This window comes from Centrocercus urophasianus, unplaced genomic scaffold (genome assembly GCF_019232065.1).
Source record: "Centrocercus urophasianus isolate 14NV4802_14NV808 unplaced genomic scaffold, USGS_Curo_1.0 seq_12, whole genome shotgun sequence".
In the NCBI taxonomy this organism is placed as follows: domain Eukaryota; kingdom Metazoa; phylum Chordata; class Aves; order Galliformes; family Phasianidae; genus Centrocercus; species Centrocercus urophasianus.
In genome coordinates, this window is record NW_024884364.1 from 41,433,429 (window position 1) to 41,456,520 (window position 23,092).

General features: G+C 40.5%; 1 protein-coding gene across 2 annotated transcripts; it reads right to left on the bottom strand.

The window, feature by feature from the left end:
- Positions 1 to 3,092: 3,092 nt before the first annotated feature.
- ZFX (zinc finger protein X-linked) lies at positions 3,093 to 20,273 on the bottom strand. Of its 2 annotated transcripts, XM_042810028.1 has the most exons (7): positions 17,900 to 20,269; positions 16,876 to 17,442; positions 8,956 to 9,105; positions 8,614 to 8,757; positions 8,388 to 8,522; positions 5,943 to 6,083; positions 3,093 to 4,571 (listed from the first exon to the last, which is right to left on the bottom strand). In XM_042810028.1, the coding sequence occupies exons 1-7, from the start codon at positions 17,958 to 17,960 to the stop codon at positions 3,385 to 3,387; spliced, it is 2,385 nt and encodes a 794-aa protein (XP_042665962.1). In that variant the 5' UTR covers positions 17,961 to 20,269; the 3' UTR covers positions 3,093 to 3,384. The 2 variants fall into 2 exon arrangements, with proteins under 2 accessions (XP_042665962.1, XP_042665963.1); XM_042810029.1 differs by lacking the exon at positions 8,956 to 9,105 and having other exon boundaries at positions 17,900 to 20,273.
- Between the last annotated feature and the right edge of the window lie 2,819 nt (positions 20,274 to 23,092).

Sequence of the window (23,092 nt, forward strand, 5' to 3'; positions counted from 1 at the left end):
CGCAAGATGAGAGCAAACACATCCTGAGGGCACCTGGGCCAGCTAGCAGTCACACTCCACCTCCTCCTGTTTCACACAGGTCAAGAGGGCAGCGGCACTCTGCAGCAGCTCTGCGATCGGGTTAATGGGGGCAGTTGGATGCCATCAGATTACACTGTTTAATTCAGTTGAGCTTAAGCACTGACAGAGGAGTGGGAGGACCCATTTCAGCAGCCACAAGCTCTCTCCACCTCTACTACCAGTGGCAGCACTAAGCAGCAGCGGGCTGAAGAGCCAGGGCACAGGCAGCAGAACGGAGAGCCAGCCAGGAGCTTTGGCAAAGGGCAAGGGAGAGGGTGCCAAGCAGAGCCACCAGCTCCTGCCCCAGTGTGTGCCAGAAGTGCCTCAATGGGCTCAAGATTTGCTTTTTTTTGGAGGGGGGGGGAGGGGACAACAGTGTAGAAGCACTTAAGAAGTTGCCACCTCACTGAAAAAGATTAAGACATTGCAAGAAGTTTGACAGACATTAAACCTTCCGTATAAAAACGGACACCAAGATGGATTTTGAAGACCTATTGTCTCCTTCTTTTGCTTTCACAGGCTGCTCGTAAGCACGTTGCATCAAACGAGGGATTCCATCACTTGCATCCTGTTAACAGATAAAATGAGCTGAAGAAATGGGAAGTGGAGAACCAGGCTGAAGTGCAATTGGTCTCAAGAGGAACGCATCCCTCCGAACCCTCAGTCTCAGTACTGGCATCAAATAAACCGAACATTTGTTAACAGGAAAATACTTTGAATTTTATTTTTTCACGTTATTATCAAGTACACAGTTACAATAATGTCACACATCCCTATATGATTCTATGTACTTTGTTTTTTTCTTTTGTCTTTTTTACAAAGTGTACAGAGGGAAGGACGTATACAATATTTAACAGGGTATTTTCTACAGAACAATAATTTATATTATGTCCTTGTAAAAATCTGTACCTTTTTAAACATTAAACTGAAACATCCATTCATAGCATTTGCTAAGCAAATTATTTAAGAATTAAAACTAACCTGTAACTAATGTCAGTACATTAACAATAACTATATTTTCATTTTCTCTTTATACAGACAAATACATTTTACAAAATCCACTTGACCAAACCCTCAATTATTAAAAAAAAAAAAAAGTTTCAACATTGTGCTTTAAAAAAAAAAAAATAAAAAGTGTGTGTATGATTCCAGGCTACGTAAGAGAAAGCAAATGTGTAAAATTGTGTTCTTTGTCTTTCAGCTTATTTAAAAAAAACAAAGTCAAAAATGGCTAAAATCCTATGGGAATTTATGCAGATTTTGTACACTTCTCAGGTTTCCAGTTCGAAATTGCCTGAATGTAAGAGGGGGTGGGGGAAAAAACCAACAACAGCAAAGAAGGGAACTCCGTAAGACGCGCGTGAAGAACCTCCACTGTGTTGTAACGCATCTGATTTGGCAATCTGTAGGCGACAGGCGGACAGCTACAGCCACACACAGCATCCACTGACTGCAGCGGGGACTTGAGCCAAGGCGCAGAGCAGCGCCACGCACTGAGGTGACGGCCAGCCGCCGGCAGGGCTACGCACGGCACAAGCCTGGGGGCACTGGCAGGCAGCATCCAAAGCAGCAGCACTGTACAAGGCAGGGACGGGGCTTTAGGCTCTCCTGAACCAGCGACATAAACACAAGTACTGAAGCTTATTGTGAAACACAGGGATTTGGTAACAAAACCAAATACAGAATGTTTAGAAGGTGCGCATCTGAGAGGAAACCTTCGTCCCTTTATGGCCCCCAAATTGAAATGGTTACTGAAATTCCTGTTTAACAGGACGCTCACCTGCCTACAAACAAGGGAAAGAATTGGGATGGGCTTTGAATCTTTGCCAATAGTTAGTGAATGGTTGGTTCCAAATCTATCCAAATTGGATCCAAATTCTGCAATGCACAGCCAGCTGGCAACTTCAGGAGGGGATCTGAGAAAGGGGAGTCGGTCTGGGCCCTAAAATCTGGCATAGAACAAAATCTTTTTTTCCATTTTTGCCCAACAGTTGTTGTTAACGTACATGACTTCACACTTTGTACACTTATTTACTCTGCAATTAGCAAATGATACAGCACTGCTTTGTAATAGTCTTCAGGTGGCAAAACTGCATATAATAATTGTAATGTTCTCCCAGCTGTTTATAAACAGATTACAAGAACTGGGTTAATTCTGGATGCTGTACTCATTAATAAGCAGCAGCTCAACACAGCTGCTAATGGCTCAGGAAAAACATTCAATTTAGAAACAGTTCTGCTACTACCCTACATTACTGTTCTGATGAAGCATAGCTACATGAAAACACCTCTACTCCTTATGAATGCAACTGCCCCGTTCCGACCGCTTGAAGATCTCAATGTCAGCATCTCATTTCCAAAATCAAGGCACCTCCTGATCTTACATTTTATTCTAAGTCAACTGAGAATAGAAACGTGACTCAAACAACACACTGTTCTTCCAAAGAAATGCTAATACACAGAAAACCATTACAACTGAGGTACATTTACCGGCACGTGCAGATAGTTGTGACCTATTAACTCTGCAAATGGAACAACAGTATGTCATGTTTCCAACACCAAGCCAACAGTAAACTGAAAGGAAAAAACAACTCCTCTGTAACACGCAAAACCTCTCCAAGACAAAGAAGCACAGAACAATAAGCATGTTTGAGCATACTTCTAAATTTGTCAAAGATTAAAACAAAAAACCGAAAACGCCCCAAACCATTTTAAAATCTTATCTTTGAAATCTGAATTAAAAAGCAGAAGTTTTCCCGCAATAAAGTGAGACGTGTAACCCCTTAAAGGCAACACAGTTAACTTGCCACAAAGTCTGTATAGTCAGAACAAGACAATCAGGTGGGCCCTAGTGACTTTAGCATTACAATTCCCCATTTCATACACACCTCTGACAATTTCAGCAAGAGAAATTTCATAGTTTTAAAATTCACAACAGAACTGCATTAACATGGACACTGTGAGTATCAACGAGGTCAGTAAGATAAATATACTTAAACTATTACGCCTGAAAAATTCATTAAGAGACAGGGTTTACTTTATTAAATGCAACTTTATTGTTGCCATCTTTTCTTCATTTATTAAACAAACTGAATAGAATTCAGAACACGCTATTGAACAAAAGTATAAAAGTCAACTAGAAGCAAGAATCCTATTTTTATACAGCAACAAATCAAATGCACAGTATGGGGGTATTTTTTTGTTGGTTTTTTTTTTGTGTGTGTGTTTGTGTGTGTGATCGCAGGTGATTGGCTTTAAAATAAGCTAACTGCCCGAAAGGCAAAATTCCTTTGCAATTCCAGCCGTAAGTCTTTGAAAGAGACTTTAAGGCAGCCCAACATCTTTATGATGCCGCATAATGTGCTGGTTCTTCTCTGAAGGCCTTCGGAAACCCTTCTTGCAATACTCACATCGGTGAGGGTAGTCTTTTGTATGAATGGAAATAACATGCCGTTTGAAGCCTGAGGCGTCTGTAGTGCTATACTCGCAGTACTCGCATTGATAAACTTTCCTGCCACTGTGTGTTTTCATGTGTTTTTTCAGCTCATTTTGTTGCCTAAAGCCCTTCCTACATCTCTTGCACCTGAATGGAAGATCCTTTGTGTGAACTGAGAGTATGTGGCGACTCAGAATAAATGGATCAGCAATCTTAAAGTCACAATGTCTGCACTGGTGCAATTTTTTACCCTTGTGAGCCGCCACGTGTTTTTTCAGTTCCGAAGGCCGGTGAAAGCCTTTATCACACATATCACACTTATGGGGATAGTCTTTTGTGTGGACTGAAATTATATGTCGTTTCAGATCACTCGAGTTTGAGCTCTTATGGTCACAATGCAAACACTGATGTGTTTTGCTCTCTTGATGCATAAGTGTATGCTGCTGTAGCTCTTTGGTATCTGAAAAAGTCTGGAAACAAATATCACACTTGGACGACGTCTCCTTGCTATGCTTAGTCTTTACATGAGTTTTCAAGTTAGAAGAGTCGGCAGATCGGTATTCACAATATTGGCACTGGTAGGGTTTCTCACCAGTGTGGATTCGCATGTGCTTCTTCAGCTCCGACGGATGACGAAATCCCTTGCCACACTCCACGCAAATATGAGGAAAGTTCTTGCTGTGAACAGCTAAAAGGTGATGACTTAGCAATCCTTGTTCTGCTGTCTCATAGTCGCAGAATTTGCACTTGTGCATTTTATTCACTCCTTTGTCCCTGTGCACCATCTTGTGCGCAAATAACGCTCCCGCGTGAGAGAAGCTTTTCCCACACTCATCACGCTCAATAAGCTTTTCTGTTTTGTTGGTCAGCTTATGACTCTCCAAGTGGTTATGTAAACTTATTTTTTTATTCGTAGTGTAATCGCAGTCCGTGCATCTGTACTTTTTCTTAGTAAGAAGGTGCTCCGGGTGGTTTTTCATGTGCCTTTTCAAGAAACCTCTAGATTTAAATTTCTTTCCACAAATCATGCAGGGATAGACTGTCAGTGGATGACCATCGGGGCCAATGATTATTGCTGAAAAACAACAAAGAAAACCCTTTCAACAACTCTATACTTCATTCCATTCTTTCCTTTCAACCTTAACACCAAGCTGAACTGCTAAGTAAGATCGAGTTAGACACACATGCTTTGCTATGTAATAACCAGGCTTGTTATACTGGGCTAAGTAGAAGAAATGGAGAGAATTAGCATTTTCATCTATTATCATCATCAGGAGAAAGGAAATACTAATTTCAGATGGAGATAACCAAAGCATCATCCAACCGCTCATCAGCTCAAGTAATTCTGAGGTCACACACTGAACACACACAGAAGGCAGCTCGCTCAGCGTTACATAGTAAGCCTATCACACCATCTTCTTTGACCTTTCATCAATCTGCACATTTGGCAGTTTGGCCACCTCCCATTGACTACCATTCCTATGTCCCCAAACTAACACCTCCTTCTTGGGCCATCTGCCAGTTATAATCTGAAGAGGTACCAAGCAGGGATCAATGAGAACACGTTTCACACAGAGACACCTCAAAGCTTTGGAACTTGTTTGCTCATCAGTCTCATTTGTTTATCCTGAATTTGTCTAGGCATGCTAAAAAACTCTCTTATCCAAAAATGTTTTAGGAGAACAGAGTACGCAGCTGGAAATAGAAAAAGCCAACTTGAAAATTAAGACTTGCTGGGTTTACTTATTCAGAGATAGACAAAACAGAACTCCTACAGTTAAGTCATGATTTGGAAAGAAACTTCTAGTATTATTTAAGGCAGGACTACTAAAGAAAAGTTGTGTTCCTTTTCAACTTTATCAGACCAAATAAGCCCTTCAAAATGTAACACAGTAGTAGCAGAAACCAAATAACACCAAAATAGTATATTTGTTCTTACAGATGCAAATAAGAACACTGCAATAAACACTGAGGCAATTTACTTCACAATTAAAAAAGAAAAGGGCATCTATTAAAGCTATCTACCAAAAAATACAATGTTCATATTTACCAGTTACTAGCTGAGCTGGTGTAACAAAGTGTATTGTTCTGTATAATTTCAATGAAGACAAAAAGGTTTTTAAAAAGTATTATTACTGAGTACTGCTTATCAATCTGACCTTATCTTTAAAAAAAGGTAATTTCAATACACATTAAAATCAGCGTAGCAAGTTAAGTTCATCTTTTCTCTTCTTTTCTTTCTTTTTTTTTTTTTTTTTTTTTTTTTTTTAACTTTTTGCTCCAATACTGTCTTATTAAAAAACTTCAAAAGAAAATCTGCACACTTCCATGATCTAGAAGCATTGCCAACAAAACAACTCTCTAAGTATTCTTTTTTAAAAGGCATTACACATCCTATCAGCAAAGCACTTGTTTACAGGCAAGCACGCAGACAGCCACGACTTACCTGTTTGATACTGCCTGGACTCAGGTCTCCTCTTCTTCTTTGGTTTTTGCTTTGCCAGTCTCCCAAGTCCCGCTGACTCATCTATGTGCAAAAGAGCACTTGCAGTGCCATTCCGACTTTCAATGCCATCGTTATTATTACCTAACAAAGCAGGTTTGAAAGTTACCTCCTGTCACCACACCATAGATTATTTGAGCAACAAACTCTTTAATGCTACTTAAAAAAAGAAAAAAAAAAAAAAGATAAGCTATTGTTTTGACATTTAATTAAAGCATTCTAACGTACAGGATGAGTTAAAAAACCACTCTGTAGCTAACTGATGAACTATTCTTGATACAGTGATATCAACCTGGAAGCCCTGGCTCCATAGAACTAATTTTACAGGAGTACACAATTTACAGGAGTAAGTAGCTTTCCATTTCACAAAGAGTTTAAGTGCACTTTTTTTTTGCATTTCTTTGGCTACTAATTACACCCCAGATGTTTAGTATCAGTAAACAAAAACAGGTCACAATGTTTACTGTGCCTGATGGTCTTCAGCAGTCCTGAAATACATCCACATCTGCTCTCATTCACTTCTGGGCATCCGAATTCACCTCACTGAAGTTCCCAAACTAAGTTTCAAAACAGGAACTGTGATCAGCCAATTGTTCTGAACAGCCCACAAACTCACATGTGAAGTGTGTACACTCTTTGTACGCCTCTATTTTAACACAAACTATTCCTACTGGAAACAGAGAGCATGTGTAACGCACAGAAAACAACCTTTGCCTCACAGAGCTTTGTGTTTAAAAGAACAGCACGTGAAAGACTAACATGGAAGACAGTGTAAGATGCTCAATAGCTGTTCTCTTTGTAGAGTGCTGTGAATGAACATTCATGCTTGAATGCAAAAAGAATCAGAACCAGTAACAGCTCTGGGCAGAGCCTGAAGATTCTGATCTGCTAGCCCAAGTGGTGAACAGCAAACACGGCAAGTGATGTAAACATTGAAAATAAAAAAATTTCACATCTTACACACAGATAGTACAATTTGCAATAGGTGTATGAAGAGTCCTTCTAGATGGTAACACAAAAAAAAGAAAGCCTTAAACATGTTCTAATACTAAAATAGAGATGAAGAGCTTTTGGAATAGAATACATAGAAGAATGGGGCTTTGCTATGATACAGCAATGAAACAGGTTTGCCACTGTAAGATCCCATTTGTCATCAACTTTTAATACATCCTGAAGTGGAGAAGAGCTCTGCAAAGTGCAAATGACAAACCTCAGCCATTCTCACGCCTTCATACTTCATTATTTCTTCCCTTCCCCACCACCTCTCAAGTTGCATGCTAGGCTGCTTGCTGCTGCTGCTGACACAGTCACTCTACTGTTTCCTATGTTCTTAACTCCACTTTAAACTCCATCTCTGTGTTCTTAGCAGTCTGCTCAATTTTATCCTCCTTCTCCACAATCACTAAGCATTCTTTCTACAACTGTTTTCAAGTTCATTTCGTTTCATTTTGAATTCCCGCTCAGCCAGACGTCCGTCCTTTCCTCTGCACTGAAACTATGCTCAACTACATTCAGCCAAAGGTAAGGCTGTGGGTGCGTTACCATCCACCTCCTAAGCACTTTTCACCACACACTGCTCCCTGAAATCTTGCCCTCACTTGACTTACATCCACGATTCCAGCCCTGTGCTGCACTCTCAGCGCTTCCCTGTCATTAGATTATGACACCATCACCAAAATTCACATCACGCAGACACATCTCCTAAGTTTTGTCCTCAACTCCACTATTTCTTCTGCTTTGTTTACTCAAAGTATGTTCAGGAGGAGGATGAGAGCAATAAAGAAAAATTCCTAAGATGAGATTTTGCTCTAATAGCCTATGTAAGTTTTGGAAATCAGTTTAAGCACCAGCTGGTGCTCAGATACTAATGTTCAATAAATATTCTCAAGGTTCTGTTATAATTTTAAGATGTGTCCCTCCAGCATCTTTTTTGTTAATTAGTTATTTCCATTTGTGAAATCACGTATTTATATGTTCCTTCCAGAAAACACTCAAACCAAGCTAGAGGCCAGGAATGCTCTTCACAGTTACACTGAATCCTACATATTCCCATCTGCTTTTTCCTCTCCCGAATAAAAACACCCAGAGTCCTATTCCCAATCAATGTATACTAAAACTGTGAAAGACAAGTGTACTTGAGATGCAATTTTTTCAACTGAAAGGTTGTGCACTTCCCCTTCATGACAACATGAAGGAAAAGGTCTGATAAAAAAGGAACAGAAAGAAGCCTGTTTCACAGCTTCTTTCTTCTTCTCTTAATTTTAAGCCTCATTATGCTCAGAAACGATTCTTAGACTAAACCAAGCACAAAAGCACAGACAATCCACTGCCCTCCAAAAACCAACCCAGTATTTTCTCACCAGGAAGAATTCTGTGAATATTACTTACCATAAGCTGCTGCCCATGCTATTGGCATGAAAGTTTTAATCTCATTGTCATCAATTTGCTGTTCATGGGCGACTGCTGCATCTTCCTCTCCTACTATCACTTCCATATAAACCTCATCGGCTATTTCTGCAACATCTAAGAGAAACAGAAATCAAGAAAAAAATTAATAAGAACTGCACTGCTGAAAGTGAAAATCCCTGTTCCCAAATGAAAGCCACCTACTTACTTAAATCTTCGTCTTCGTGCTGAGAATCATTTACGGTCATGTAAACCATTTTCTCCCTTGGAATACGAATACTGCTATTTTGATCAAGTAAGCCAACTGCATGATCATTTTCTGGCTCGCTTTCCACAACGTCTACTGTGCCCCCTAATTAGGAAGACCAGGACAAAATATTTTAATACATTTTGTTCGAATTCTATTCTAAACTGCAGAAAACTGAAAGTTTGCAACTCTTTCACATTTAGACCCACAGCTCCTTACAGCTGACTTGAGAGAAACCATCGTCTCTAGTTATGCAAAATTTCACATGTCAGGTTGGAGTATTCTAAAATGAGCATTTTTTACCTAAATCATCTTCTCCAGGGTCTGCTTTGAATATATAGACCTTGATGACTTCTGGACAAATGCCATCCACTTTACAAGATCCACTTTCTGACTCTGCTTCCATGGTAATTTCAGCAGAACCTTCATGTTCTATCTTACCAGCATCATCCACTACAAAAACAAGTTATTAAAATTATCCAGCCATATACAGACAGATTTATGAAAAATTTTATTTCTCAAATTTGGAAGCGGTTTAAAATTACATTGTGAAAAATAACCTACCCGTACGTAATTCTTTTTCATGTCCTTGAAATCAATGTCAATAAGCAAATAAATTCAAGCCACATCTTCTAGTTAAGGGGAAAGTGCAAGTGTATTGCATGCCTAGAAGCATGAGCACCACACCTGGCAACACTACTAGGGAAATGGTGATCTGCAGCAAGATGGTGGTAGCAAGGAACAGCACGTCAGTACTTACTCTGTGGTGTAATTTTACTTATTCTCAGTTTCAGCTGCTTTCCCCTTCGCATCTAATAAGCTGTTAACCATTTATTTTCCAAAGCATTATCTGCTGCTCCACTCCCTCTAATGTAAGTGCCATTATTTCTGCAAGTTCAGTCTGGTTTCTTGCAAGGTGGTGTTATTACCGCTTTTTCTGCTGCACCTTTTCTCATCCACTCACAGTTTCAAAGCACCGCCCTCACGCTGCAGCACCTATCCAACTCACAGCACCATTACCAGAGGGGACCTGCACTGGATTTTATACCGCAGTCCTACAAACTCTCCTAACTATCATCTCAAATTTTCTTTTCTCCCTCCCAGAAGTGAGCTGACACCCAGTTCCTGCATGAACTGCCACAACTTGCCTGGGCCTCCCACACAAGCATGGCAAGCAGCCAGTTTTCTAAGGAACATATTTCTGATTTTAAGACACACACTACACGGGCACATGCACACACACACCATCTTACTTTTCCAAGCATGGGTGTTCAAGAAAAAACGCTAAATATGCACTAATAAAATCCAATCTAGTATTTCAAAACCTCTACACGATCTTCCAGTTCCAAAAGCTCCACAACTTTCTCACAGCGTTAAGTTTATTTAAGAATTCTTCATGTGACAACATGCCTTTGAAATTGGTGAGTTCACTGTTAACTACGTTTAAAAGAAGATCCAGCTCCCTCAGAGCTGAGTGTACCTTTGATTCATAACATGAAGGTATAAGACATACACTAAAAAGATGCATTAGAACAGTAACTGCTGCAGCATTTTTAGCTACCATGCTTAGCACATAAGAACTTTTAATATAGGTGCTCCTATCTTTCACTGGCACTCACAAAACTACCCTCATAACTACAGCACAACTTTACTACTCAGTGACTGCACGTCTTCTCTCTACTTGAAAATCTACTCAAAATTAAAAAAATATAAGCTCAAATATAAGCTCAGAAGATCATTTTCATTACTGTTATTATTACTGTTGTTCAGGAATTCAGTTCAGTTCAAAATCCAGGAAGTCAATGAACTGGTTTTTGTTAGATAAAAGTAGCATGCGTTCTGTCTTGTGCATCAAACATGATTGGTATTTAAGTATTTTTTCTCAACATGGCACCATTATTCAAAAAGAAATACGAATAAAGTTAAATGCATTAACGAGCACTAAAATAAATTAGCTTCCTTCTCTCCTCACAAGAACAGCAGCAGAAAAAAATCTTAATACTCTTATTCTAAGTTCAGAATCTGTGACAATTCTACAGTTCCCCTTTCAAATAACACAGTAGTTAAAAAAAAACGATGGCAAGGGACTACTTAATGTCTTTCAGCGGAACCCCAAAGCATTTCAGAAGTAAAAACCCTTAGATGTTGATTTGAATCACATCATTAACAGTGTAGCTCTACAGTTACACACACTCAGTTATTGAGTGGACTTTTATCAATTCGTCTGCATGCGCATCAAACACCAAACTTCACTGCAACTCTGACAAAAAGAAGACTTGCTTTGGTCCCTACTAGATATGGGTAGTTGCTCTCCTTTAACTTGGCTGTCGCCAGTGTCACACATGTGTACTTGGAAGGCTTTCAAATCAGCGTAGACTGATTTTACACCGCTGAAGCCAAAGGGGAAGTCTGCCACCAAGTTCAACTGATGCTGGAACATCAAGGAAGGAAAACTACAGCTGAAGCAATTAAAGAGAAAAACCTACATGCACTGTACGGAACAGGTTGGTTTCTTTCAACAAAAACAGAACATGTATAGAAATATCCACTGATAACATTTACACAACAGAAGAATTCTGGACCTTAAAAACACACACTGTTTATTCTTTGAAGTAAATTCTCCAAAGTTCAAAAGCATGTTTAAACGACATGATTAAAATAAAGTTCCCTACATAATTTCTAGTTTGTTTATTCCTGACTTCGCTCCATACCCAACAGTATTTTTAAAAGCACAGAACTGTATGGGTTGGAAGGGACCTCTAGAGATCACCTGGCACAGCCTTCTGCTAAAGCAGGCTCCCTACAGCAGGTTGCACAGGAAAGTTTACAGGCAGCACTGGAGCACCTCCAGAGGAGACTCCACCAGCTCCCTGGGCAGCCTGTTCCAGTGCTCTGTTACTCTCACGGTAAGGAAAATCTTCCTCGTGTTCAGATGGACCTTTGTGCATTCCAGTTTGTGCCCACTGCCCCTTGTACTGTCACTAGGCACCACTGAAAAAAACCTCGGCCCCACTCTCTTGATATCTGCCCTTCAGATATTGATAAGCATTGATAAGATCCCCTTAGTCTTCATGCTGAACATTCCCCGGTCTCTCAATCAAAGCACTGTTTAACAGCCCCATTCAAATGTAATGAAATTGATTTGTAGAAGTACAACGCCAACTCTTCTCATACAAAAGGAAAAAAAAATAATCACTCCAACACAAGGTAAGTAACACAAAGTAAGTCCTTGAAGGACCTGAAAAAGTAATAGTATTTGCAGTATAATAATAAACAGGAAACATGAAGAAAAGGAGCATGGAAAGAAAATGGAATAGAAAATAGGGAGAGAGAAATAAGGCAAAAGAGAAGGGGTATCTATCCCACAAAGCACCACTTCCACAGTATTTTGTCCTACGGATACACATAAGCACTTATCTATACAGATTCTTTAACTCTCTGGTAGCATTCATGAAATCTGATTTCTATTTAACGCTTTCCTTACGTTTCTACATTTGCCACATATCTCAGCCCCGCAATCAGAAAAAAATATTCATATTCATAACTACTTGACTGATCAACATTAGAAACCGAAGCTCTGGTGACATCCACAGTTTTCATCCAAACTCACAGTCCATTAAAGGATCCCACACATCTTCCTCCTTGAAATTACAAAACACACAAAAAAAAGCCAACCTGACCAACCTTAAAATCATCATTTTAGCTTATAGAGACCACTTCTTTTCAAGGAGACACAATGGGTTGTTATTAAACTTAAGTCACATGCTAGAAAAAAAAAGGAGTAGTGATATTCCAATACACAAAAGAAACTACCCTATTTACCTATTCTTAATGACAAAGGACCCAGTTTACTCTCTTGCTTTTTCTGAAATAATTAAAAGCATGCTGCATTCCTCAGACAGAGCGCTCAGTTATCTGTAGTACAAACATTTCACTTGTACCTCGCTTGATAACAAAGAATTCCTAGCCCACTTCAGTTATTTTTACCATCCAGTTATTTCTTTAATGGCAAAGTAGGTTTCCTAACCTGTGGGAAAAAGAGAAATCTGCTCTATTTTCATTTCAATGCCTTCCCATTACACATGAGCAACAGCATACCCTGAAGAGTCTGAAGCTCCCCTCAGGGCAGCAATCAAGGAGCATTTCCGTAGCATCTAACTCTCACTCACCCTTCCGGTTCTGCTCCCCAGACCACAAAACAGAGAGAGCTCCGAGGCAACGCCCGGACAGAGGGAACTCTCCCTCCTTCTCACGGCGACCTCCCGAGCAGCCCATCTGCAACAACTGCTGGGGCCCTTCTGAAGGCCGAGCAGAACACATGGCAACAAGTTCTGCCTCGCACAAAGAAAAAGGATTTCCTGAATCTTTAAGAGCCTCAAGGGAAAAAAAAGGTGAGGAGGAGAGGTACCTATTTACACTAGTTACACCAGAAAAGCAAACCAAAACATCTTGTTTTCTTGATTAGAAGTCAACTAGAAGTCAACCACGGTATGGCAGCAGTGAAGGCACGAACATTATGGCTTTGTGTATAAGATCCATTCCTTTCAACCTAGGCATGTTATTCACGGATGAGAACACATGTGCTTCCCCTAACCCTACAAAAAAAGTAGTCACAGTCATTACTGCATCTCTTTGAGCACCCTGGATTCTGACTCCTGTGATGAAACGCGTTCGTTCGTTAGATACAGCATGCAAAGACGCATCTCACTCGGTCAAAGGACATATTCCCTGCATTTGGATACATCACTTAACTTTCTAAAAGGCCAAATTAAATTTGCAAGGTGACCCTTCCCTCTCCCCACACTCCTCTGATCAAAGCCCCTTGGTGCCTCACTGTTTTTATTGCAATTAAACACAAGAATACCAGAGTATTTCTCTTTTGGAACTAGTTCAACTATCTTACTTTGCCAAACTGTTAAAAACAAATAAATACAATCAAACAAGCAAAAACCTTAGTTTCTTTAATACAGTACAACTCTCCTTTGTCAGCAAATGCTGGTGGTTTTTTTTTTTTTGGTTTTGCTAACCACCACCTATCTCACCATTACTGCTTTACACGAGGAGAGCTGATTTTTCAGGCTTTCAGAATCACAACCAAACAAAGCGGATCAGTGTGAGTCAGAACACAATTTATCCTTTCCTGGTCAAACTTTATGGGCAATCACTATGAACTGACTTAAGCCTTACATGAGAGAACAACTGATTTATCAAACCTTCCTGAATCCTTTTCAAGCTACTAATTAGTAGCAGTTTGCATTCTCTGATGAATGAGCATATACCTGACTCAGCCCTCCTGTGTCTCAAATCTACTACAGACCAAAAAAGAAGGCTTCAGGGCAAAATATCCAAGAAAAAAAGGTGAATATATCAATCAACAAGTGATAATAGAAGCTGTGCCAAGGAACATGATTTTGGAGGTGAAAAAAACTTAGTTTATTGAAAGAAAGTCACTCAATGGAACCCACAGGGACTACACTCACTTAAGATACCAAACAGCATGAAACCAAAAAAGAAGGCAGAGACACAAACACTGAAGTACATGTACATTAGTCATTCTGAAACTAGTATTTTCAGGATAAAAGTGAAGAAATTATCTTATTAAAAAAAAAAAAAAATCAGTATAGGCTCTTGTTCATCAGGAACAAGAATGCAAACATTTCAAGGGAGCCAAAAGATAGGAAAAAGATAGCAAAAAGGTTTGGTCTGTGATCTTCTGTGAAACCTACGGCCACAGAAAGAACCCAAAGTGTTACCACCCGCTTTACAGGCAGCCAGATAAATGAATACGGACAAAACCATCCCTAACATCTGCCTTCTAGCTCTGAGAAGCAGCTGCATTTGGCTGTTGTAATGGCCGACAAAATGACATTCCAGCATCCACCCCAGCAGCTCAAGGAGGTTTGCCAAAATCAAGCATGAGCTTACAGGTTAAGACGAATAAATAAAAACCAGGGCTGATTTTACTTCCTTTTAAAAACCACCTACAGCTGAAGAACAGAGACAGTCATCAGAAAAGATCAATAAACACACATAACTGCTGATGCAAAAAGAAAAAAAAAGGAAATGAATTCAAGATAATGTTTTCCACACAGCGAAGAGACTATTTGGAAAGATTGCCTTTACTTGACGGGAAAGCACTAGCCTCTGACTCTGCAACCAGAAGAACTTGTTATGCAGGCTTTAAACACAGTAGGTGGTAACAGGGAACTTCCCTTTAAAATGAGCTGTAGTACATATTTAACATTTTAAACACAAATACAGAAGATAAGTGTTTGGTAACAAAAGCAAACATTTTAAATGCTGCCTGGTTCCGAATCCAAAGAAACTACTTTGCAAGACACTAAGGGAGCGTTTAATACTAAATAAAGTAAGAAAGCATAGAAATACATATGGAGAAGCACAAAATGGAGACTATCTGAGCACAGAAATCAGATTCCTGTCTTCTATCAGGTATGAGCTGCTGACGACACCTGTATCTAACAGGCTCCCCAGCTGGTCGGGTATTTTAGGGCTTGCACTACATGGCATCAAGGAATACTTTCTGTCCTCATCCCTCAACCTTCAACCCTCTTCTCCATTACACCAGAAAAGGCTGAATGGGAGGCGTCTCTATCCACCCCTCCCCCTTAAATGAATGCAGACAATGGTATGCCAAGTGTTTCTGTGCTTGCAACCTCAGAGGTTTCACAGCTGTCCAAGCTGTAGGGAAAAGGTTTGCAGAGAAGAAAGTGAGACAACATTTGGAAGAACAAGAGTAGAGGATACGAAACACACAACTATCACCAGCAGGGCCCTTAAGGTCAGGTCTCAATTCCATGGATGGGTTATCCACTTTGCTGCCTAACTATGCTGCAGGTGCAGAAGCATTTAAGCTTAATTTCATCTGACCTAAGTGGGGACCAGAACTGGAAAGCTCTATATGCAGCATACCGTACAGAGAGAATTTATCTGTTTGGATACACAGTATTTCAGGGAGCAGCATTCCTAATCCCTCCTCTCTCCACTTCGGTATGTCCATGCAGCTTAACTTTACAATATTTTGTATTATCCATATACTGCATTAGCCCACGTCATTGTTTTCTCAGATAATAGAGAATTAACCATACCTCATATAAACTCAAAACATGGCTGCACAAGGTTACTCAAGAAACTCAAGAGAAGATAATTTAAGAAATGCAGTGATCCTAGGTAAGGAGAAACAGCATTAAAATCCGAAAGCACAGAATATAAAATTAAAACAAATTATCACACATGTCAAAGGAAGCACCCAAAGCAAAAGAAAAACAAGGAAAAAAAAAGGTAACTGAAGGAGAGCAAAAAGCATGCCTCATCAACAGAGTTACTGACTGCTGGCTAAAAGTGAAGTGCTTGGAGTCGCAATTAAATGTATCAGCCTAACAAAGCTTTTCTATTTCTAGGAAGAACACATTCAGTAGCGACACTGATGTTTCTAGGTGCTGCACTAAGCGAACATGGCAACAGGTAACAGAATAGGCTCTACTCCACACTAATGGATATCCTCAGTAGGAAAAAGACCGATAATGCACTGTGTTTGCCCACTTTCTAAGCCTTCTGAAATGTGAATCCAATGGATTGTGCCACTGTTCTACCAAAGACTAAGATATTCACAACTGCTTCTCAGCTCTTTTAATTAGCAGCACACCTCTGTCCTGTGCTTAATAAAGAAAAGACACATCCTAAAAAGCAAAGAAAAATACACTGTTGTTTGTATCTACCCGTAAATGAAGTAGAAGAAGAGGTCTTCATAAAAATAAAAAGATAAGGATAAATTGGTGTTTCAAGCTTCTAAAAATCATTTTTCTGACTCTCTCTTTTCCATTACATAAGTTTTAGGTTTTCTTATTGACTTGGCAGTAATCTTAGTAACCGGTACATAAATGGTTGTCCAAGCACTGTCACCCTTATTTTCTTTCACTTCTTACTAAGTATATGGCATACAGTTTACTGGAATTCTTACTCTACTGTTCATATCTATAATCAGTCATCCATTTGCCAGTTGTTCTCTCCATTAATTTCACCAGAAGTTTTAGCTAGTACACATTCCTAAAGATAGCTCAATTTAAGCACATTAGTGAGACCTGCATTTCGTTAAATAACAGAGAAAATCTGGTTTTGGTTCTGTTGTAAGCCTTCATTTAGATATTTCGAGCGTCAACCAAGCCCACATCATAAAAATGTTGATGACTTTACCCAGACACTTACGAGAAATCATCAGGTAATCTTCACAGTTGCCCTTCTCATCTTGATGTTCCACAGGGATCCCATTGGCGTCGATCACTGCTTCCGATGCGCAGTCTGCCACCAAGACTTCTTCAGAAACAACATCTGTTCCCAGAGTATCAGTGACAATATCTGCTTCTTCAACATTATCATGAACTACATGTTCTACATGTCCAACTTCAGGTACATGCATTGACTCGCTCGTCAGTACATGTTCTGGTATAGACATTGCTTCTGCTGTTATGTCTGAAGCCAAAACATCATCTGGAACAGTGCAATGAGCCAAAGAAACCTCTTCAGCCACGTCTGTGTCCAGCACTTGTTCAGGAATAATGACAGTTTCAGATACGTCTGGCTCCTCCATAATATCTGGGCACTGAACATCCTCAATAACAACATCCTCAATGACATCTTGGATTACTACAGAATCTGGATCATCAGGAACAAAGTTATGCACAGTTATATCTGAGTCGACTACATCTGAAACAAATACTGTTTCCTGTACTTCCACAACAATCTGATCTCCATCCATATGTGTGGCATCTGCTCCTGAAAAATACAATTAAAATAACATTTACATTGTAAAACTAACTCAGATGAAGCAGTTAATATTGAAATCATTTCTATTTTACTTCAGCTTTTACACTACGTAGCCATTTAGCAAAACCATCATAATAGCTTACAAGCAATTAAAACAGGCAGACAGATATACAAGAGCTGATAAAGCAAATCCTCAGTAGATGGTAACATGACTAAGATGAACAACGTGATGAACAAAAGGTTACCAGATTTTAGGATCTCCCCCAATCCAAATAACTATTACTTCACAGAAGAGTGGCTCATTTGTACTGCTTTGAGTAACAAAAGCTGATGAAAATCTGAAGTGATGACTCTTTACAAAAGTGTTGATGAAGCATAGAACCTTTAAGCAAAGACAACATGAACTAAAAGCAGTCAATAGCATCTGATGTGTACATTCTTATTTACATATTATCTCCTGACAGACCTGTTGGATCAAAAAACGCATTTGGCTCATGCGGCTGCAATTCAAGCCCATCTTCATCCATGGCCTTTAACTCTCATCAGTCACACTGTCTGTAGAAGGTAAAGAAGAAAGGTTATTTAAGTTATAAGTATTACGCTAAGAAGGTTGCCTCTGCCTGTGCAATACTCATCACAGGAAAAGCTGAAATTCTGGGCATATGAAATTGAACAGAGAACATCTCTTGGCCTGAAGACAGCCTAAGTATCATTCAGAGTCCATCACTTGGCATTCAACAACTACTACTCCAGAACACCAAACATTCATGATTCAGTATGAGGAGGCCAATCTCTTGACTATCCCAGACCATTTGTCAAAAACCCAGAAATACAGAGAGAATAGAAAAAGCTGTGATAAAGTGATATGGAAACATGGTTTTCTTATTATCTCACATGGGGAACAACAAAAAGTCAAAGCCGAAGCAAGTTCACATTCAAGTTTTTTCTTGGGGTAGCAGGGGATGCAATGTTCTCAAATCAAGAAAGGCGAAGAAGATGAAGTTAAAGGTAGGCAGCTAGCAATGTGAAACCCTTCACTTCTGATACATCCCCCTTCATATACTGAAAAGAGTACATGACAGCCAAGAGAAAGTTACTCTTAGTCCACTTCAGGAACTGAAGTCAACAATGTAAACTGCTTCCAGAGTATAACACCATGAGTTTTCAAACTTCAGATGTGTGAATATTTAGAATATACACCTGCCACATGACAATGTACCAATTTGCTTCTATATTTAAAATATCACCAGTTCTCAAAAATTGCCAAAAGTCAAAGTCTGTCAACCGAATGTCTGCTCTTCTTCAACATGTAACACTTGCACTCTTACCAAAAGAGCCAATCAGTACTACAAAATGCTTCAAAATACTAACTAGATTCAAAACTCCACTCTGTGTTTTTCTCTTTACATATAAGCACTGTTACCAGGATAAGGCAAACCTAGTTGGGTAAAACAAGATCTAATGTAAACTTGCACTTAAAGACAACTAGCTTCATAAATACTGAACCAGCAAGAAAACCAATGTTTTCTGCGCAAGCAAACAACACAGACTTCAGCAGTTCTCCTATCCCCCAGCCATTTTTCAGTGATGGGAATCTCCCAGCTTCACTGCTACCTTCACAATAGGCCTAGAAAAAAAACATGAAGATTTTGCCCAACATTTCCATAAGAAACATAATCTTTTCGAAATAATACCAACTAACATTTAAGTAAGTCTTTATGGGGATAAAAAACACAAAGTTGCAACAGTCATTTGTAGCAAACAATCTGTTTCAAAACGTTGCTTGCCTGATGTTATCAACTTCTGCTAGGCCAGAGAACCAAGAATAGAGAAGAAACAAGGTTTCATGCAATCATTACCAAAGATTTATTCCTGCCCAAATTCCATCCCAACACACACAGCCAACTCATTACAAATCTCTCCTAAACATGCTGTCATCTTCAGCACTATTTTCAGTTTTTAGTTCTTGTTGAACTGTTCTCTAACTTCTGGTGTCTCAGTACTTACGTTGTCCATTACTTGCTCATTTGCTCATTTGATTTTTTCAGTTTACAACTACAGTACACTCCCATAACTTACACAAAACCACACCACCCATAAATTTGTAGCAAAATTGTATCAGCTCTCCGGAGATTTTCTGGGAGGAGGCAGAGTCATTCCGGATTAGTGGAAACTCATGGCCTCCCTCCTCTGATGAGGCCCATCAGAAGCTAGTGCTCACTGCCCAGGTTTCGGAGAAAAGCCAAGGCACTGTTTATGACTATGCTTGTGAAGGCTTTATTACCATACGTACTGGCCTCCGATCAACTGGAACCCAATGAGCCTGAAGTGTCAGTTCACCTCCAACCACTGGAGGAACTGGCATTTCTCTATTTCCTGCTTTCGCCATCCACCTGACCACCACACAACCACAAATTCCCACTGCTTATGATACATGCACTCCTGCTTTCTCTACCATGCCCTTTCCTCAAATTCTTCACTGTCTCTGTGAGGCTCTCCATCTTCCAATTGCCTGTCCTCTCACATGTGGGACTCAGAGACAAGCACCACCACATCCCAGCTTCCAGAGCAAACCCACCAACACCATTTCTCCACCGACACCATTTTTTCACCCCTGCTGCCCAAATCCCCAGTGACATGTGCTAAAGCCAGCAAGTCTCTGTTGTGTTCACGATGATGCAATTTTGCAAAGATTCAGCTACCTGTGCTGACAGCCCAGTAAACCTTCAGTTGCATACTCTGCGTACCAGCAAGGCCTCTTCTGTATTACCCAGCTCTTTATACGTACAGAGGCATGACATTCCACAAAATGAAGGCTCATGTTCTACACAAACTGACTGGAGAAGCTTCCCAAGCAACTGAATTTTCAAGACTCAGTCTTTAAAAGGACACAGATTTATGCTTTGATACCGAAAGAAGGGGGAAAAAAAAAATTATCTGCATTTCTTCCTACATAAGGTTTCCCACAATGAACTCTGTATCCAGATCCAGCCAACAAATCCGTGTACACAAATTCCTACACCTGTGCAGGGCCATAGAGGCCTCAAAAGTGCTCCAGTAGGGCACAGACTTCCACTCATACACAGAAATGTGTGCTGTGGGTAAAGGTTCAGGTCAGGCATCTAAAACAGGATTTAAGTAAACTGTTTAAAACATTAAAGGCACCTAATTCAAAATCTGCAGCTCATAAGGCATCCAGGCATTTGTCCATGGGTAGAAAAAAAAAAAAATCCCTAAAAAAATCCCGAAACCATTTCGGGGTTTGAACTTTCTAAGCAGAGGATGAAAAAATGCTGTGTTTCTTCCTGTTTGCTCTTCATCTGATCAGTGGACCAGCACAGTGCTCCTAGGTTCACCACACAAAGGAAGGTATGCCCAGTGGTTCTGCACCCAGTGGCAGCTCTGTGGTGAGACCATTCTGCTGTGACGTGAGAAACATCAAAGCGCCTCACTGTGAGCACCACACCAAAATACCTTCACATTCCTTGGTGATCGCCCTAAACTCTATCTTCAGGCTAAGAAGCAATACCAGCAGTTCGTCCTGCAAGGTTTCAAGAAGGGCAGAAACTCCTCTCAGCTCTTCAAAATATTCCAACAACACTTACCTCAGGAGCAGGTTCTGGCAATGAAGCAGAGATTTCCAGTTCTGGTGTGGGAACCAAAACTCTTGAAGAGAAGCAGGTGCCCAGAAAGAGAATACTTAGTCCTTCTCAGTGTCTGAATCTATATGGTTCTTTGCCCAAAGCCCAGTAATTTGGGAACTGCTCTTCTAACTAGAATGGGAAAAGCCCAGGTACCTTAGCAATGGGTTTCCATCTCTACAAAGAACTAAACACATACATCTTTTACTTGTTTTGAGTCTATTGTTATGTAGATTTAGAACTAATACAACCCTAAAAAACTTCTAATTCGACCTGTAAAGGCAGTTCTTACAAGATGACTTTTACATATTTATTCAGAGACTTGCCTGGTTTTGGTTTTATGAATATGAAGGCAATATTTTCAAGTGAAAGGACAAACAGTAATACACATATTTGTGGAATGAATGCTATTAAGCAATAAAGTAAACTCCACAAGCAAAATACGGCCTTTTCCATAAAACTCCTCCCTGAATACAATCAGTCAAGAAAAGAAATGCAGACACGAAATAGTTATGCCACAAACAAATCCCTGACTTAATAGGCCTAGCAATGTAATCAAGATGAACTAAGAAAAAATGACCAAGCTATCAAGAGAGAGAGCAAAAAATAAAGTTACTTAAAAGGAAATAACTATATGCAACAGAAGTGGTCAGTATTTGAGCTAAAAAAAGAGGGAGTGGGGAAGTAAAGGAAAAAAAAAAGGAGGAAGACCTTGGAAAAGCCATCCTTAGGATAAAGAAATACACAAACTACTCTTCTGTGTACTCCTAAGGAAAGAACAGTTTATCTGTTCATCCAGAACGAGAGGCAAAAAGAACCAAATACCACACAGTGAAACTCTCACTCATCCTAGAATAAAGCAAAGAACAGCAAAATTTCCCATTCTTGTCCAATAGCCCCAGCCCACACTAAAAATACTTGAGTACAACCACAACCACGTCCCCATCATGCCTTGCTACATCACATTAAAAAAACAGCATGCCTCATACATTCCAATTGGATTGGAGCCCTTTGCTGTCTGAAGCTTCGTGGTGGCATGAGACCACCATGGGTTCAGCCTACACCACTATTACAGTGTCTTAACTCCCTACGTGACCGATTTACAGAGAATGCCATGTGCACACATGCTCTCCATCACACACACGAAAGGTTAAAAATGAGACTCCTGCAGCACCTAATCCTTATCTTGGATATAACCCCCACCATTACTGGGTGAATAAATGGAATAAAAACAATGTTACAAAGGTGACAGTGTAATCATTTTGCTGTTTATTTCTTTATGCATCTCCCTCAGTTTTAGCAGGAGTATCAGCACTGCTGTTTTCATTGTGGTACGGTAAAAAAAGAAACAAAAAACAACAAAACAAAACAAAAAATAAGTCTTTTCCTCTTTGTTGTAGTTCAAGGGTGTGAGTATTTGCAGAAACTGGTTACAAAAGAGGCCTTCTCCAGATTTCACAGAGCTGTTGAGCACCAGGCGACACCTAAGCTAACGCTCAACAAAACCTACATTAAAGATATAACCAGTGCTGGACGTCCCTCAGAAACTACTTTCCACTGTGCTGGAGACCTCTACAGCAAAGGGGCCGGTCAGCCTGGAGGAGAAGAGGCCACAACCGAGGGGGGCCCAGAGGGCCGGGAACACTGCGCCTCCTCACCTGGGTCCTCGCTGGCGGCGGGGCAGGACGCTGAGGGCAAACCTCCCACCGCCGCGCCGACTGCGCAAAAACCCGCCCGGCCCAGGCCACGGGCAGGGGGGAGACAAGGGCTAGCAGCCCCGGCGCCGCAGCGCAGAAAGCTATCGCGGGCCGGAAAGCGCCGAGCTCCCCCGCGACTCGCCGGCTGCCAGGCGGGGAGGAGGGAGAGGCGGGGGAGCGACGGAGTGGGCAGGCTGTCCCTCTGCGGAGCCTGCGGCCCGGCGCCGCGCAGAGCGGGGCCAGGGGCTCCCCCCTCCGGCCCGGCCGGGCTGCGCTTAGGCACGGCTATGGCGAGCGATTAATTCAAGATGGCGCCCGGCG